The 15,908-nt window shown below is 39.7% G+C and overlaps 2 protein-coding genes across 2 annotated transcripts; one reads left to right on the forward strand and one right to left on the reverse strand.

The window, feature by feature from the left end:
* Nucleotides 1–101: 101 nt before the first annotated feature.
* aagab (alpha and gamma adaptin binding protein) lies at nucleotides 102–3,229 on the forward strand. The gene is made up of 10 exons (XM_056387565.1): nucleotides 102–273; nucleotides 534–724; nucleotides 818–914; nucleotides 1,017–1,106; nucleotides 1,205–1,288; nucleotides 1,389–1,468; nucleotides 1,655–1,751; nucleotides 1,850–1,954; nucleotides 2,141–2,190; nucleotides 2,659–3,229. The coding sequence occupies exons 1-10, from the start codon at nucleotides 180–182 to the stop codon at nucleotides 2,734–2,736; spliced, it is 966 nt and encodes a 321-aa protein (XP_056243540.1). The 5' UTR covers nucleotides 102–179; the 3' UTR covers nucleotides 2,737–3,229.
* Nucleotides 3,230–3,336: 107 nt separating this feature from the next.
* smad3b (SMAD family member 3b) lies at nucleotides 3,337–14,491 on the reverse strand. Its single transcript, XM_056387564.1, has 9 exons — nucleotides 14,057–14,491; nucleotides 10,390–10,583; nucleotides 10,142–10,276; nucleotides 9,751–9,825; nucleotides 9,603–9,653; nucleotides 7,637–7,849; nucleotides 7,379–7,516; nucleotides 7,066–7,210; nucleotides 3,337–5,302 (listed from the first exon to the last, which is right to left on the reverse strand). The coding sequence occupies exons 1-9, from the start codon at nucleotides 14,257–14,259 to the stop codon at nucleotides 5,179–5,181; spliced, it is 1,278 nt and encodes a 425-aa protein (XP_056243539.1). The 5' UTR covers nucleotides 14,260–14,491; the 3' UTR covers nucleotides 3,337–5,178.
* Between the last annotated feature and the right edge of the window lie 1,417 nt (nucleotides 14,492–15,908).

Here is a 15,908-nt window from a genome sequence, read left to right on the forward strand (position 1 = left end):
CCCTAATAGGCACTTATATAAGTGTGTGTTTAAAAAAAAAGCTGTGAGTCCTGTTTCTTGAAATCTTGAAATGTTGCACCGGAAGTGACCGTGTGCTCAGTCAGAGTTGAAAGGTTGTCAGAGTTGGTTAACGTCGCGCTAAGCTAGCAGCTGGAGAGCTTTGCACTAAATATTATAAAATGTCAGCTACAGAAGAAACCGCAGAGATGAATATTCCCTGTGTGCTCATCACTAGCTGTGACAGTGGTTTTAAAGAAGAAGAGCTGATAAAACGTAAGGTTAACTTGCATGATTTGGCAAACAGGCTAATGTTCAACAAAGCTAACTTACTCGTAGCCTACAAGTCGCTAATACAGGTTAATAATACGTTTGTCTGAGCTTGTCAAGCTAGTTAAGTCATTTACTTTTGTGGGGCAGATATAAAGACGGCTATGCTAAGTCTCTTGAAGGACACAGCTGGCAGGCTGAGCAACGTAGCCTACCGTAATGTCTTATTTGTTGGTGTGCTTTAAAACAAATGTGTTTTGCCTTAGAGATCCTCAGTACGAAGACTTTGCCCGAGCCCACCAAGCAAGAAGAAACGGTAGCCTGGTATCCCTGGACAATCAACAACAAATATTATACAGCAGATGTCAGGCTATGTGTTGTACCAAGCACTTTTCAAATGTCGTCAGAAATTGCCCAGTCCATGCAGGCTTTCATCGCCTATTTTGACAGTACAGTGGTACGTAACTTAAGAATTAAGTTTTTGTTTTTATTTTAATCTCAGAAGTATATCCACTGATATCCGTTTATCTTGTGTGCATGGTGTATGCAGAAGGATGGTCTGGAAAAACTACATCCTTGGATATCAGTGGTGGAAGATCTTGCTCCAGAGGTGCTCATTCTGGTGTGTGACAGAGTCTGTGAAAATGGTTAGTTCTCCAGCGCTGTGGTGACTGCTGTTTTGGAGAAAGCACCAGAATACAACTTTTGAGGGATATTATATGACATCTGAAATTTTATTCATATTCTAGGGGTCACCAGACATGAAGCACAGCAGTGGTGTTTGGCTCATGCCTTTGAGCTGGTGGAGCTCAATCCACAGGAGTTGCCAGATGAAGATGGTGAGTTTTACAAGCAGTGGAAACTACAACACTGCATACTTTTATATCCATTGTTGGTTGTTTTGCTCATTTTTGTGCCCTCATGTTTCCCTTATCAGATGACTTTCCAGAATCCACAGGAGTAAAGAGAATTGTCCAGGCTCTCAACGCAAACGTGTGGTCCAGTGTGGAAATGAAGGATGGTGAGATGAAAACACATATACAATTACCTATTGCATTCCCTCACTATTTAATATATCTCTGTAAGTATGTCATGTGACAGTTTGTATATCTGTCTGACAGGGTACAATCAGGGGTTTGGTCTGATGAGCAGTTTGGTGGCCTCCAGACACAACAATCCACGGACCTGCCAAGATCCCCCAGTCAGTAGCTTTTTTTTCATGTAACCATTTTAATTTGCTTTAACTGTAATTTCATTTACGTTTGTTCTTGTCTTTCTGTATGTTCTTGCTTTCTTTATTACATATATCAATCCATTTTCATTTAAATGGGATTTTAAATCTGTCAGTTTTTGAGGCATGCTAACCCTAGCTCCTTTTTTGTGGCAGTCTTCCAACTTGCCAGTAGAGGGCACACTTGATAATGAGGAGGCCAACCATACAGAAAGTAGTACCAATGCAGACACACAAGAGGACACAGTAGTTGGTAAGTGAGCGGCTTCTGATGGAATCTGTTTTTGAAATAAGAAATTATTTTCTTCCCAAACTTAGATTATTAACATTCATTTGTTTTGATTTTCTCAGATGCAATGACTGATTTGGACATTCAGGAGCTTGCTAATCTGACAGCTGGAGATGCAGATGTGGATAACTTTGAACGCCTCTTTACGAAATTAAAAGAGATGAAAGGTAATGAGGAAAAACAAATGAACAACTTTGTCAAAAGAAAAATAGCCACAGCCTGTGTTTTGCCTTTTCAAAACTCATAGGATCTTTGGTCTGTTTGCAATTTGCTCTCATTGTTCATATTGAGGTCAAATCTTTGCAGAGCTGAGGTCATTTATGATGATTTGGTCTCTGATTTTAAATCTGCAGACAAAGCTTCTTCATTACCTCATGAGCAGAGAAAGGTTCATGCAGAGAAGGTAAGAAACTATTCACTGCAAGACACCAAACTTGAACCTGTTCACTTTCATAGTTTGTGATCATGGATGCATGCTTGAGTATGGTGATTGTATCAAAATTCTCAGTGGAGTAGGACATTACCATGGAATTGTTTTGAACATTGTATCACAAATTGTTAATAAACTAGTGTTTATTATCTAGACTAGACGATAGGCAATATTACTAGAGTCACCTCACACCATAATCAAACTAGTAAGTCCATGCTTAAGTTAATGTTATGTTAGTCACATAAATTATTAACATTAGTAATGTTAATAATGTGACATAGAAATATTAGAAATGTTAACCTTATAAACACATTGTTAGAGTGATGACAGACTTCCTTTATTTAATTTCAGTCCAAATCATTGATTGGCGCAATTTGTTGTTTAAGTAAACATGCTCACACAAAATCTGGTTATTTACATTACACTAATTGTCATTTCCAGGTAGCAAAAGCGTTTTGGATGGCCATTGGTGGCGATGTTGATGAGATAGATGGGTTATCATCGGGTGAGGAAAGCTAAGAGTAGCTACCTGTGACTCCGTCTCCTTTCTCCTGATCCTCCTCCTTTCCTGGGGCTCCCACAAGATCCAGCGCCCTTTGACCTGCTTCTTGCACTTGGAATGTGGAGATGCTTACAGATGGCACTGAAGGCATAGTTGTGTTTAGAAACTTTTGATTATTAAAATGAAACGATTGCAATACTGGTGTATAGTGAGAAGCAGATGGAAATCCTTAATAGGGAGAGAAGAGAGCCCTTGTGTGGCCCTGACCCTCAATCTTCTCCCCTGGGTCCCTTCACTATGCGTAAAGCCCTCAGTGAACCTCAGCACATGATGGTGTTGCAGGTGGAAAAACATGAAATTAAATTGTGTGGGCTTTGATTTGTGTATTTGTCCTTTAGGTACAGTTGTCACATATATTTTCAAGTGACATAATGTGCCTTATCCTTAGAGTTGTAAGAAATGTAATGCACATTCTGTTGAATCAACATAAAGACTTGTGATTTTAATTTGTTCTGCTCTTTAGTGTGGCTTATTTACTGTGTAGACAAAACTGTCACATCTGTGAATATACAGCTAAACTCATTGTTATAAAGAATAATATGCACAGCAAAATTAAATAATTTTTCCCAGTTGCAATTTATTAAATTTTCACAGATAACAAAACAATGGTCATTTGAGAACAAATATTGGGCTACATGAAATAAACATGTACATAAGACTTAGAATAGAAATCCACCAACTAAGAATATCAAGGAACACAAGTACTGATACAGATCTACCAACTACCTAATGCACTGTAGTAGACAGTATTTAAGTTTAGCACCATGTAACGTTTTAAATAGATAACATGGTAACTCAGTCTTATGTACTATACGTAAGTGCAGGATTAACATTGTGGCTTCATAGACAATGACCGAGGACAGCGAGCATATTACACATGCCTTATATTGTAGCAATGTACATGTAATATACAGTATTTTTTGGACAAGCAAATTACCACTAGAACTAAAGCGTTACACTGATCAACACATTAAACATGAAGTGCATCATTTACCCACAAGGAGCATAGTGTACTACTGGCTAACAGTTGGTAATATGTGAAAAGACCTGTATTTATGTTTTCACTCTACATCGTCATCGATGGATGAACCACAGTCACTGCTACTGAGTACCCTTCACACTGAATTCACACGGTGCATAAATTCAATCAGTCCACTATGATCACCCATACTGTATGTCCTATGACTTGGAATAACGGTAATAGCTGGTGTAGTAATCCCATGTGTTACACTTAACAACCAGCTGACCCAGGTTAGAAAAGCCTGCATTACACAGGCCAAGTTTTGGGTCATTAAAGCAAAGTCTTTCTGTGAATCTACTCATGCCAGAGGTCAGTCAGGTCCACTGTTTCAAGCAATGCATGACTACAAGAAATCACAAGCTATAAATATTTATGTACAATCATATTGAGGCAATAATAAAAATATATTCCCATGCAAGACAGTATGCAAAAATAACTTATAAAATGTCTCTTTCACTGAGCAAAATAGTTTTCATACAAGGGTTCTTCTCAAGAAACAATGGTGCTAATGTCTATATTTTGTTTAAAATAGATAAAATACCAATTAAATGATCAATCAGATAATTGATGCTTTCATTAATATAGATAAATCAATATGGGCAAAGTACCTTGTACTTAAAATATTAATTAAATATATTCTATTTAATCACTACTCATAATGATATTTTTCATGTTAATTCATGGTTCAATTGATAAATAAGCCTCCCAATTCAGTGATTACAAAGAGTGGGTCTGGGACACTGACACACCAGTGATGTTAGCGTATTCATAATTTTAGCTAATTCATAGAATCAAAAATGTTTTGAAACATGTAGATGGTGGCCAAGGTGAAACTGTGCCATAACTTCAACTTGGACAACAAACATCAAAAAAACGAAAGAACTTCCAACACAAAGATATAATGTCTGGGGCGCCCCCAGTCCTCACCCCAGCAGCCCAGGGTTCAAGTCCGGCCTGGGTCCTATGTTGCATGTCATCCCCCCATTCTCTCGTCGACCCTCGTGTCTCCCTCTCACAACCGCTATCACAATAAAGGCAAAAATGCCCAAAAATAACTTAAAAAAACAGACATGATGTCTTAATGAATAATGAAGAAAAAGGTGATTATTCTTTTGAAACCTACTGCAAATACCCTGTGGTTTCCTTTTGAACACATGAAAACAAATCAATGTACAAGTCCTAAAATAACCATCACATGGGGACACTAAATGGTACTATGGAAAGTGCTATGCATATGAGGTGAAATGTTAAGAGACAGCGAGGGAGGAGAGTGAACTGACGATTTGATGAATGGCGTATCTTTCCTTATAACTGACAGAAGCTTGAGTTTTCCTATGTGGTTTGTGTTCAAGTGTGTGGATGGGACGGAGGGCTGCTCCTACGACACACTGGAGCAGTGGATGCTGGGAGAGCCCATCTGTGTGAGGACCTTGTCCAGCCACTGCAAAGGGCCATTGAGATGCAGCTCTATCCAACAGGGGGTGCTGGTCACTGTCTGACGTCTGCAGGGTACAGAGAAGGAGAGGGGAAACATACTTTGTCTTTACTGAGAGTTTTTTATCATACATAATAGTACTACACTATTAAAATCCCTGTGAGACATCTCATTGTTAAAATAACTTCCATTATAGTCAATGCAGAGATACAGTCTACACGAGTATTTTTAGTTGAATTAACACCAACAGTGAGCCTAACTCTACTGGCCATTTCTGAGATCAATTGGGTTTCTGCAAGGGATGTTTTTCTCCAAGGTGTTTGGTGCCAGAAACACAACACGCACCACTTGTAGTCCAGTGGGAATCCCCTTTGCAAAGCGTGTTTGAAATGGGTTCATCTCCCACTCCACATCCCCCACACCACTGCATGCCTGCTGCATTCTTCTTCTGTTACTCAAACTTCTCTTGCCGACTCACAGTTGCACCCTCACCCATCAACTTCTTTTTCCTTTATAAGTCTGCTACCGTCTGTGTGAAGCACCCCTTCATCTTTCTTTTTCATCCCCAAACTGAATTTAATTATCCTGACCATAAAAATCAAGCCATCATACCTTTTCTTCTTAATTTGGGTTCACAGCTTGATGGAACTTTTGTGTCCTGAACATGTGCAGTGCAACAGACTCAAGGAAAACAAAAGGGGTGATGAGCCCTTAAAACTTTGTTTACTGATAACATCAAACAGTCTGAGACAAATGCAGGAGCATATGGACTATGTGTTTTGTTTTGTTTATTTTGTTGATTTATTTATTAATTTATTTTACGATGCAATTTAACATATTTATAGTTTATAGCTATTGCTAATTTTCAACTCTTGTGCCTAGTTGGGCTTTACATGTACAGTGTAATTGAAATAGTCAAAATACTATACTGAAGGTATTGATTGGGATGTGCAAAAACAAAAACACAAATAAAACTCACAAGATCATACAATAACAGCAAAACAAGTAGACGAATAGTCAAACAAAACAATTAACAATACAATTAGCTAGAAATGGGTACAGCTTGCATTTAGCCAGCACTTAACCTTTGTTGTCAAGGAATTTATACCTGGAATCAATTTGATTTCAGTTGGGAATGTGTTCAAACGTTGACAGCCCTGTTAAAGCAGGAGCTTTATTCCACCGTAGAAGCTGAAATAAGACCAGCTAACAGACATAACTATGGAGTGTGTTTCTATACAAAAAGCGAGCAGGTAAGGTGTGGCCATGAGAAGAGAAAGGTACACTGTGTGTCTGGTTCTGGCTGTAAATGGCTTTATGTGCTATTGTGCCTTCATAATGACATTTTCTCCCATAAGAACCCTTAGAGAGGGGCAGGTTCACAGAAAGCCCATTTCAGACACCCTTAAACCCCCTGCCCCCCTCCCACACACTGGGCATTAGTCAGACCTTACAGCCTCCCTAAACATTCAATCTGTGTTTATCCAAGTAGTACTTATGACAGACAAAGAAAAGCAAAGTGACAGTAGGAGACTGTAGTCACTTGCTGGGTCAGTTAAATGTTACTTTTTAAGTCTAGTATCTGCTAGTCAAATTCTGAGTTATCAATTTTGGAGATGGAGATGGAAATTACATCAATTCTATGCTGATATGACAATGACCTGGTTGATCTTTCCAGTGCCTTATACAGTAGCCTTTAGTAAGTAACATGTAAATATCAATCAAAAATAAATATAATGCATTTATCAATTACTAGATATTATAAATATAGAATAATCATTATAAATATTCCGTTTTAAGCAGCTTAATTTGTTTAAAAAATGTATTTACCTGTACTCAGCTCCCCAACCCTTGACAAAGCTCATGCGAATTGTACACATCCTTGTGAGCTGGTAGACAGCCTCAAAGCCCTGATTGACTGACTGGGCAAGCAGGGCAGCAAACTCCTGATTGTTGAAGATCTTCAGGTTGCAACCTGACAAACAAAAGATTCACGATTAGGCTTACTGACACTGAGAACCATGTAGATGTTAGTGTCAGTAGGTCATTAGAACTCGGTTATGCTCTGGTCACTTTGTCTCCATTGGCTTCATGTGTTTGTTCATATGCTTTCATCCGTTTGTTCATATGCTTTCATGCTAACCTGGAGGGATTTTGCAGACAGTGGCAGGATGCCAGCCATAGCGCTGGTTGCAGTTGGGACTCTGGACAAAGATGGCACTGTCACTGAGACACTCTGCAAACACCTCTCCCCCAATGTAGTACAACCTCACGCCCCGTCCTGGAAAGGAAGAGAAACAATTGTAGCTCAGTGCACAGTAACCTCCTGATTATGTCAAGTGCAAATATAAAACGCAATTAGATCAGAGCGTATGTGGTACCTGTAAAATAAAATGAGTACCTATGTGTCTGCGTGTGAGCTCTACTGCTGAATTGCGGTTGACGTTGGACAGCAAGCCAAGACAGAAACGCTCAGAATTGGAAGGGTCTGTGAATCCATCTACTGTGAGGGAGGGCTGGGAGGCGTGGAAGGTCTCTCCTACGCGTTGGTTCAGCTCATAGTAGGAGATGGAGCACCAGAAGGCAGATTCACAGTACGTCACAGGCTGTAAGTCTGCGAGAGGAAAGGGCTTCAGTTAGGGCCTTGAAAAAAGGATGAAGAAGTTCATGAGAACAGGTAAAATGCTTTGGGGTCAAACAACCATTGGACTGTGAAGATGCACAGTGCTGATCATGTTCCCTTTGATTTCTCTTCAAATACCTCTTTCCCACGACCCTCATGGCCCCAGCCGGGAATAGCCAAGACATTACGTGCGTATTTATTATTTTTTTTAACAATGACCTCCTGGTGGCTTTCCACATAGATAGAATAACCTGGCAACCGGATGTTATTATTATTGCATTACCTTGAGCTGTCTGTAGCTAGCCTTTCCACAGACAAGGACAGACCATAGACAAAGACCCTATTCATACCATACTTACTCTGTTACTGCCCTGAGGCTAAGCCTCCCAGACGTAGTTCACTGCTCCTGTATATTACTCATCTGTCTCTCACACACATGTTCACCCCTACAAAGATATTCTAATCTGACAGTCTGTGGACTTCATACAGTACAAACAGCACCTTGATTAAGAATTAAGCAGTTTTTGGTTTACTGACTTCTTCAGTAAACTGAACAACAAGAAAAAACAGATGATGAGTTGTCCATGACCAAAATCAGAAGAATATAATCCTACTGCAGATTAAATCCCACCTAATCAGGATAATTTCTTTGGTGGAGGCATTTTATAGAGGAATCATCTTGACAGGACAGGGCATGTACACTCTGGTACAGTCATCAGGTACAGTGGGGGTTGGGTCAATTGTTGCAGTATTGCAGACTCAGGTCTCTAGAACTGGTCCTACATGTGTGCTCTTATTGTCACATCTACAGCATACATGGTATACACCAAGTACTTTAGGCAACTGAGCTACAAGGAAGCGCTCAACATTACCTGATGCTGGTGACCACCAAAATCTAGTCCAAGTGAACCTTTGTGCCATATCTTAAGGGATTCACTTGAGGATTTCCAAAGACATTGTGTTGACCTTTGACCACTGAAATCTAATCAGTTCGTTCTTGAAACCATGTGAATTGTTTTTGCCAAAATTGGAGAAATTCTCGCAAGTTGTATCAGATTAAAGCTAAAAACCAACCCACCAATAAGAATAGAGCTACAAACCAACTAACCAATCAGAATGGAGCTACTTAATTTATCCCCTAGGGGAAAGTCAAGTATATGGCTACAGACCAACCAAAGCATCAGAATATGGCCATGAACCAACCAACCATTCAGAATATGGGTACAATCAACCAATCAGAACATGGCTACAAATTAAACAATCAGAATAAGGCCATCTAGAAACCGACCAACCAACCAAACAACCAACCAACGAGAATAAGGCTTCAGACCAACTAATCACAATAAACCTACCAGCCAACCAATTAGATCATACACAGCTACATATCAACCAGAGTGAGGTTACAAACTGTCACCATGACCTTGACCAAAATCTAATCAGTTCATCCTTCAGTACAAGTGAATGTTTGTGCCAAATTTTAGGAAATTCCCTCACAGCATTAATGAGATATCTTGTTTACGAGAATGGGACAGACAGACAGACAGACAACCCGAAAACATATTGCCTCTGGCCCTGGCTGTCGCCAACGTGGAGGCATGAAGACACATTGACATTATTTTGCACTGCAATAAGGATGGCTACATGTGATCTCAATTGGACTTTAAGTCATGGCTACTAACCATATGGGTGCACATAATGAATCCTGTGCTCTGTAAGTAAAGCTAACCCCTTTGGTTTTGCTTACCAAGATTACTGTTTGCGGGTGACACAGGATTGGGCGACAGGCTGGGTGAACCTGAAATAGAGCAGCAATGCAGGACTCGGTCATGATCTCGATAAGGCATAATTAGAACAATATGTGCTTGAAATGTGTGTATATTTACGCGTCTCACCTGTGTCCATGCTGTGGTTAAGCTGGTGATCATTTGTCTCACCATCCTCACTCAGATACCCTGGTGGGGGAGTTTCTGTAAAACACACAGCACATGAGAAGATATTACACACATCCTTTCAGGTCAGACATATTCTACAGTTACTGAAATCAAATGTTTTTTGTGACTTGAAAATGCTGGACTTTTTCTGCTTAGAGACAAGAATTACAATACAACCAGCATTTACCGTTTCCACAATATCTAGTATTAATTGTAAACAATGAATTCAGGGATATAACCATTTTGGACAGCCCTCTCCAAATTAAGCATACACTAAACAATCAATGATGAGAATACAAGCTCACAGAGTTGTAAGTTCTGCCTTCAGAATGAGAGGCACTGATTTTCTCACCAGGAATATAGTTACTCTGGGGCTCAATGCCAGCAGGGAAGTTGGTGTTCTCAGGAATGGATGGACTGTAGTCATCCAATGGTGGGAACACTGCAGGGATATCTGTATGTCGTGGTACTAGGACAGGAGGCAAAACTAGAGACACGCATATACATTCATTAAGGACATGTTGAATTCTGTATACTTTATGGCAAAAGCATTATTTTAAATACAGTCATTTGGATCATGTAGCAATTAACTGTACTCACTTGGCGTCTCCACCCTCTGGTAGTGGTAGGGGTTGACGCAGACTTCATCCTTCTTGGTGTGGAAAGCAAATTCACAGTGGTCGACCGCTCTCAACTCATGGTGGGACTGCAGGTCTGGCCAGCGCCACAAGCGACAGTAGATCACGTGAGGAAGACCTTTTCTGTGGGAGACCTGGAGACGCCCATCTAAAGACCTGAAATATACCATCAAAGAGACTGTCATGCTACATGCACATTAAATGTAATCACTCTGTGTTGTTTTTGCTCTATGCTCTGACTATTACTAAAATTATAAGATAAAACATTAATATGTTACCTAGTTCTGGATAGATCAACATTAACAGAGGGCAGAGCACCAGAGCATTTTTCAAACAATAGACCAGTTCATAATACATTTTTCCAACACTGTTTACATGATGTTTGCTTTTTTGACATAACCACATCAGCTGTCTGAACCATCCTTAAAATCAAACACTTAATGCCAAGTAATCATTTGATAATACAAAAAAGCCTGAGCCTGGGCACAAAGTCTACAGAAACTGATATTAGTGGTTTTCAAATGCAAAGACTGATGATGATGTCCTACTACGAAGTAGCTACAACTGCATTGACTGTATAAAAACACAGTTTTTGGCCTATGTGCAGAAAGTACTGAAACCTGATATCAACAGTATTTATGTACCCGTGAAGAGTGGGACCATCTATATTGCCATGAAACGCAAATGACTAAAAAAGGAGGGGAAGTATGGAAACTGATCCTTGATCTCTCTCCTCACATAGAGTCCAGTGTGGTTACAACTTTTTTCCAGTTGAGCTCAACAACAGTTCAGCTCATTGTTAATCTGTCTGACAAGAAACATATGGTTCTCATTGTGTACCATGGCTTGACCTCCCGTGAAGTATGTCAGAGAGGACTTGGGTCCAAGGAAAACAAGTTAAAGCTAGCTTTGCACTAGTTTTAAGGTGACCAACAAAACATCTTATTAATATCATTATTTTAAACCAAAATATTCTAATTTCCATTGAATAGTTTGAGTCGTTGATGACAAGATCAAACAGCTGACAAAAAACCAGACAACTTCAGGCACCATTAGGATTTGCCTTATTTATACTATATTCTTTGAGGTAATTAAAGACATAGTGATCACCTTACATAGAAATGACATTTTTTTGTTTTTAAATAGAACTTTTTATGAACAGAAGGACAGTGTTCCTGTCATTGCTGTGTTATCTATCTAACATAAGCAATAGATTGCTGCACTGAACCAAATAATGTGTCTATCTTAACTATTATGGTAGGTGTATGTTTGCTGAAATGATCACTTACAGAAAGAAACATTTTATTAAAAGCACAGAAGCATTTTCTGTAATTCCATGCAACATGCCAGCCACATCAAGCAGCAGATAACCTCTGAATTTTTAACTAGTGTGTTTAAAATGAACAACATGCTTTGACAGTCTTTACCAGTCTTAAAAAAAAATGCATGTCTCAGGTAAAAAGTTAAATCAGAGACGGACACAGCCCACCACCTTTACATGCTCAACAAACTAATCAGTTCAAGCTTTTACTACATCAGTACCCACTGTAAAGAAGATGGCTGCAGACTCATTTTCGAGCCCCTTCTCCTGCACAGAGGGTGGATTTGTTGGGTCAGCTGAGGTCATTCTCATGGCTCTCTGGAGATGGGTTTGGGCTGTGACTCTTCTCCCTGATTTGTCACTCGTCTGACATGGAGGCCACTCTGACACACAGCTGGACGGAGTAAACCCTCTCATCTGACAGACGAAATAACAACTGTACAGCTGCCAGCCAAAAACTCACAAGCATCCCAACACCTCTTATCCTAATAATATCCTCAATGAGAGAGAAACCACCCTCTGTCAAAGAGTTTTACTCCATAAGTAACACTTAACATAACAAGCACTTTTGATGATTCTACACAAACACATGAGTGTGTACTGCTCAGTACCCCCACATTTATAAACACAGTACAGTACAGCACAAAGTAGGCCTGCTATATACCAGTATCACAGAATCACTGTATACCCAGCAGATAGCAAGACAGCTGTTGTTCTGTAAACTTACAGTCCCTGAACCCACCGAGAGTGAACCGCAATCCAAACAGTGGCCCACACCCTCCCTAGAGCCTCGAGCACATTCCGAAGAACTGAGAAAGGGTTTTCAATGCAAGTTACCACCCATGTTCTGACTTCTATATACACCATTATAGAGGACGCCCAGTTTCATTAGCAATTAATCCTACAAGCTGCCTGATGAAATATTCAAAGAAAAATTTTTTAAGGATGATTAACAATTAAAGAAGTTACTGAAGGGTGTATTCACGCCCCTTATACTCTGCCTATTACCAGTAGGGCCAGGATGTCAACGTGCCTTATTTACTTTATGTAGGAATAATGGGACAAGAGACAAAGAAATCTATACTGTGCCAACACCAAAATTAGTTCAGTACATCATTTCAGTAGAAATGATGTAATGTATTTACAGTATACTCTGTGTTGTTATGTCTCTTTATGCCCCCCTGGCTGAGTTAACGTTGAAGCTTATGGTAAACAATTTTCACTTTATTTCAAAGTACATAACATTTGAAAATTAGGCCAGGACAACAGGTGGAAATAAGGATTCAAGGCTAACAGTGTCTCATTTACAGTGTTACTACTGAATGAAAACAGTGTCCAATGAGTAAACTAGTTGAACTGCATATACTATAACATTAACATAGCTACATTACAATAACACTTGCTGACTCACCCATACCACTGACAATACAACTGTATGAATGCACGCGTCTTCCATCACACCCCAAAAATCTACCTCATATATCAAACTATACTGGTTTTCGGTATCCCATAAGGGGAATCCCCCAACGAGCACTTATGCCAGCTTTCCCACAGTGCACACACTCCAGTCTAAACATCCTCCGTGAGTCAGAAGTCTACCTCGCCAAACCACCCCTTCTCCCGATCATCACACGTGTGAACTGTGGACACACTTGTTTATGTAGCACTAGATGTACCACAGGCTACCGTGTCAGCAGGTGAAACTTGCTTACACATTTGAGAAACACAACTGTCCCTCACATTCCTTCACAATCGTGACATTTTAATTGTACCTGGGAAGGTTACCGCTGATCCACCGGTTCTGCCGCTCCTGCAAACTAACGCTGGAGTATGACATAACAGACTTAAATGTGTGGGGTTGCACTTCTTTGTGCAGCAACGTTAGCTGACATTCATAGCACCAACTCAACCACAGACGTTAACAGTTTGTCATGTATCGGTATTTCAGACTGACAAAATGCCAATTAAGTGTTAAGTGTTTACAAAACAAAATAAAAAGGTCTAGCAGAAAAAGCGGGTTAAGTTTGCATTTAACAGCTAATGTTAGCTCTAGCTACTACCTATGATTGTTTTTACAGCGGTGGCTAACTAACAATGCAATCAAAACCCACTGCAACAATCAGACTTTTTATCTGCGCATTAATTACTTTGGTAACTAATCTGTTTCAGTTAACGTTGATACGCTATCAAAGGAGACTGCTCAGGCTAACTAGCCAGCTAATCGGCTAATGTTAGCTGTCATGAGCAGTACTAGCTTGCTAGGTTAGCTAACTACGAGGAAGCTAGTTTGCGCTGTCTGTGTGGTTACCTGGGTATGGTTATGCATTTCGTGTTGACATTCTGTGTTGTGATGGCTTTTTCCAACTCGTCCAACTGTCCAGTCTTTTTCAACTTCTTCACAAGACTTTTTACAGCCTTTTCGCACCATTTCTCCTCTTGCCCGTTCTGCTCTCCCTTCTTCCAGCCAAGGAGCCTCTTCACGATTGGAGGAGTGAACGGTAATATAGACATTTTATATTGAAACTAAAACAACTAGTTACAGTACTGTGGTTTAATTCTGGCGCCCAGAATTGCAAACGGCACAGTTCGTTGTTCCTGTGATAACGACTTAGTCAGCTAGTTAGCTTAGCTCGCTAAACTCCCAGACAGACAAATGGCTTGGTCGCTGCCGGGGGCTCAGCAGCAGCGGCGGCGGCTTGCGTCGCAGGTTCACTCCGTTCAAGTTGGAGTGGAGCAGCTCCTCCACTAGCCAGGCTGTCTGTATGCCCCTCCTCCTCCTGCTGCTGCTGCTGCTGCTGCTGCTGCTGCTGCTGCTGCTGCTGCTGCTGCTGCTGCTGCTCACTCAGCTGGTCTGTCCTCCACCGGCAAGGGTTTTCTCAACATATGCATCTTAACTCTTAAGTTCTGCTCGTTACAGTACAAACGCTGAATTAAACATTGTTATATGGGGGAAAAAAATAAACCAAATCAGTTCATTTGCAAGTCCCGTTCCCTGCTTAGACTTTTAGATTCGATGAAACAATTAAAAACTGAACGAAATTGCTTTGATGAAATCATTCTCTCTGATAAGCTCCTTTTGGTTAAATGCTATTAACAATTCAGATACTGTCTGGCATTTTTGAAAACATGTTTCCTTTATGCTTTCATGCGATTTACTTTATCCCTTTAAACCCTGATGTATGCATCTATTCAACATACATCTAAGTTGAGATGCAAGAAACTAAAAAATGTTGTAATCAGAGATATGTCAACACTGAAAAGTGATCCAACTTTTGTATTTACCGTCTCCATGAATAGAAAACCCTTAGGAGTAATCCCTTTGATCCCCTCATATAAGTGATTTAATTTCACAGCAGATAAATCTTCCCAGAAATGTCCCTGCATTCAATGGTATTTGGGGTTTTATGGTGGTATTCATAAGTGCACCCCTAGCTGCTGCCTCCAGTAAACAGCAGTGTGCCTGTGCTATAAATATCTCCGTTCAGGACCAGCCTCTTTTCCTTCTCTCTATTTATATCCTCCATTAATGACTGCTGTCTATTTTTAAGGAAGTATTTGGCATGGCTTCTTACTTCCTTCTTCTTCAGTAAATATTATAGCTATCTTGGCAGTGGCACCTGAAAAATAATATTAAAAGACACTATGTGTTTCTTAAAATATGCCCTATTCATACTAATGATAAACACTGACGGCTTTACAAGATCCCCATCTTGTAAACCCTTCAGTGTTTATCAGTTCACTATTCATTTCATTATGGATTCATCTGGCAAATATTGTGTTGATTAAACTATTAATTATTTGGTGTATATAATGTCAGAAAATAGTCAAACTTGGCCATGACAATTTCCTGAAGCTGAAGACGATGTCCTCAAATGTCTTGTTTTGTCTGAATAACTGACCGAAAGCCAAAAATATGCAGTTTACATAAAGTTAATCCTCACAATTTTGAAGTGGGAATTTTAAGGGAATTTCTTTTGGAACTTTTGAAAAATATAGATTATCAAACTATTTCCATGTTATTTTTCAATTAATCAATGAATCCACTAATCATTTCAGGTTTACTTGTGCTTTGATAAATGATCTTGCTTAGAGTGTTTACACATACAGAATATTACAATGCTGTGTTTGTCAGTTTGTTGACAACTGTTGCATTCAGTAAA

The sequence above is a fragment of the Seriola aureovittata genome, chromosome 10, assembly GCF_021018895.1.
Source record: "Seriola aureovittata isolate HTS-2021-v1 ecotype China chromosome 10, ASM2101889v1, whole genome shotgun sequence".
Taxonomy (NCBI): domain Eukaryota; kingdom Metazoa; phylum Chordata; class Actinopteri; order Carangiformes; family Carangidae; genus Seriola; species Seriola aureovittata.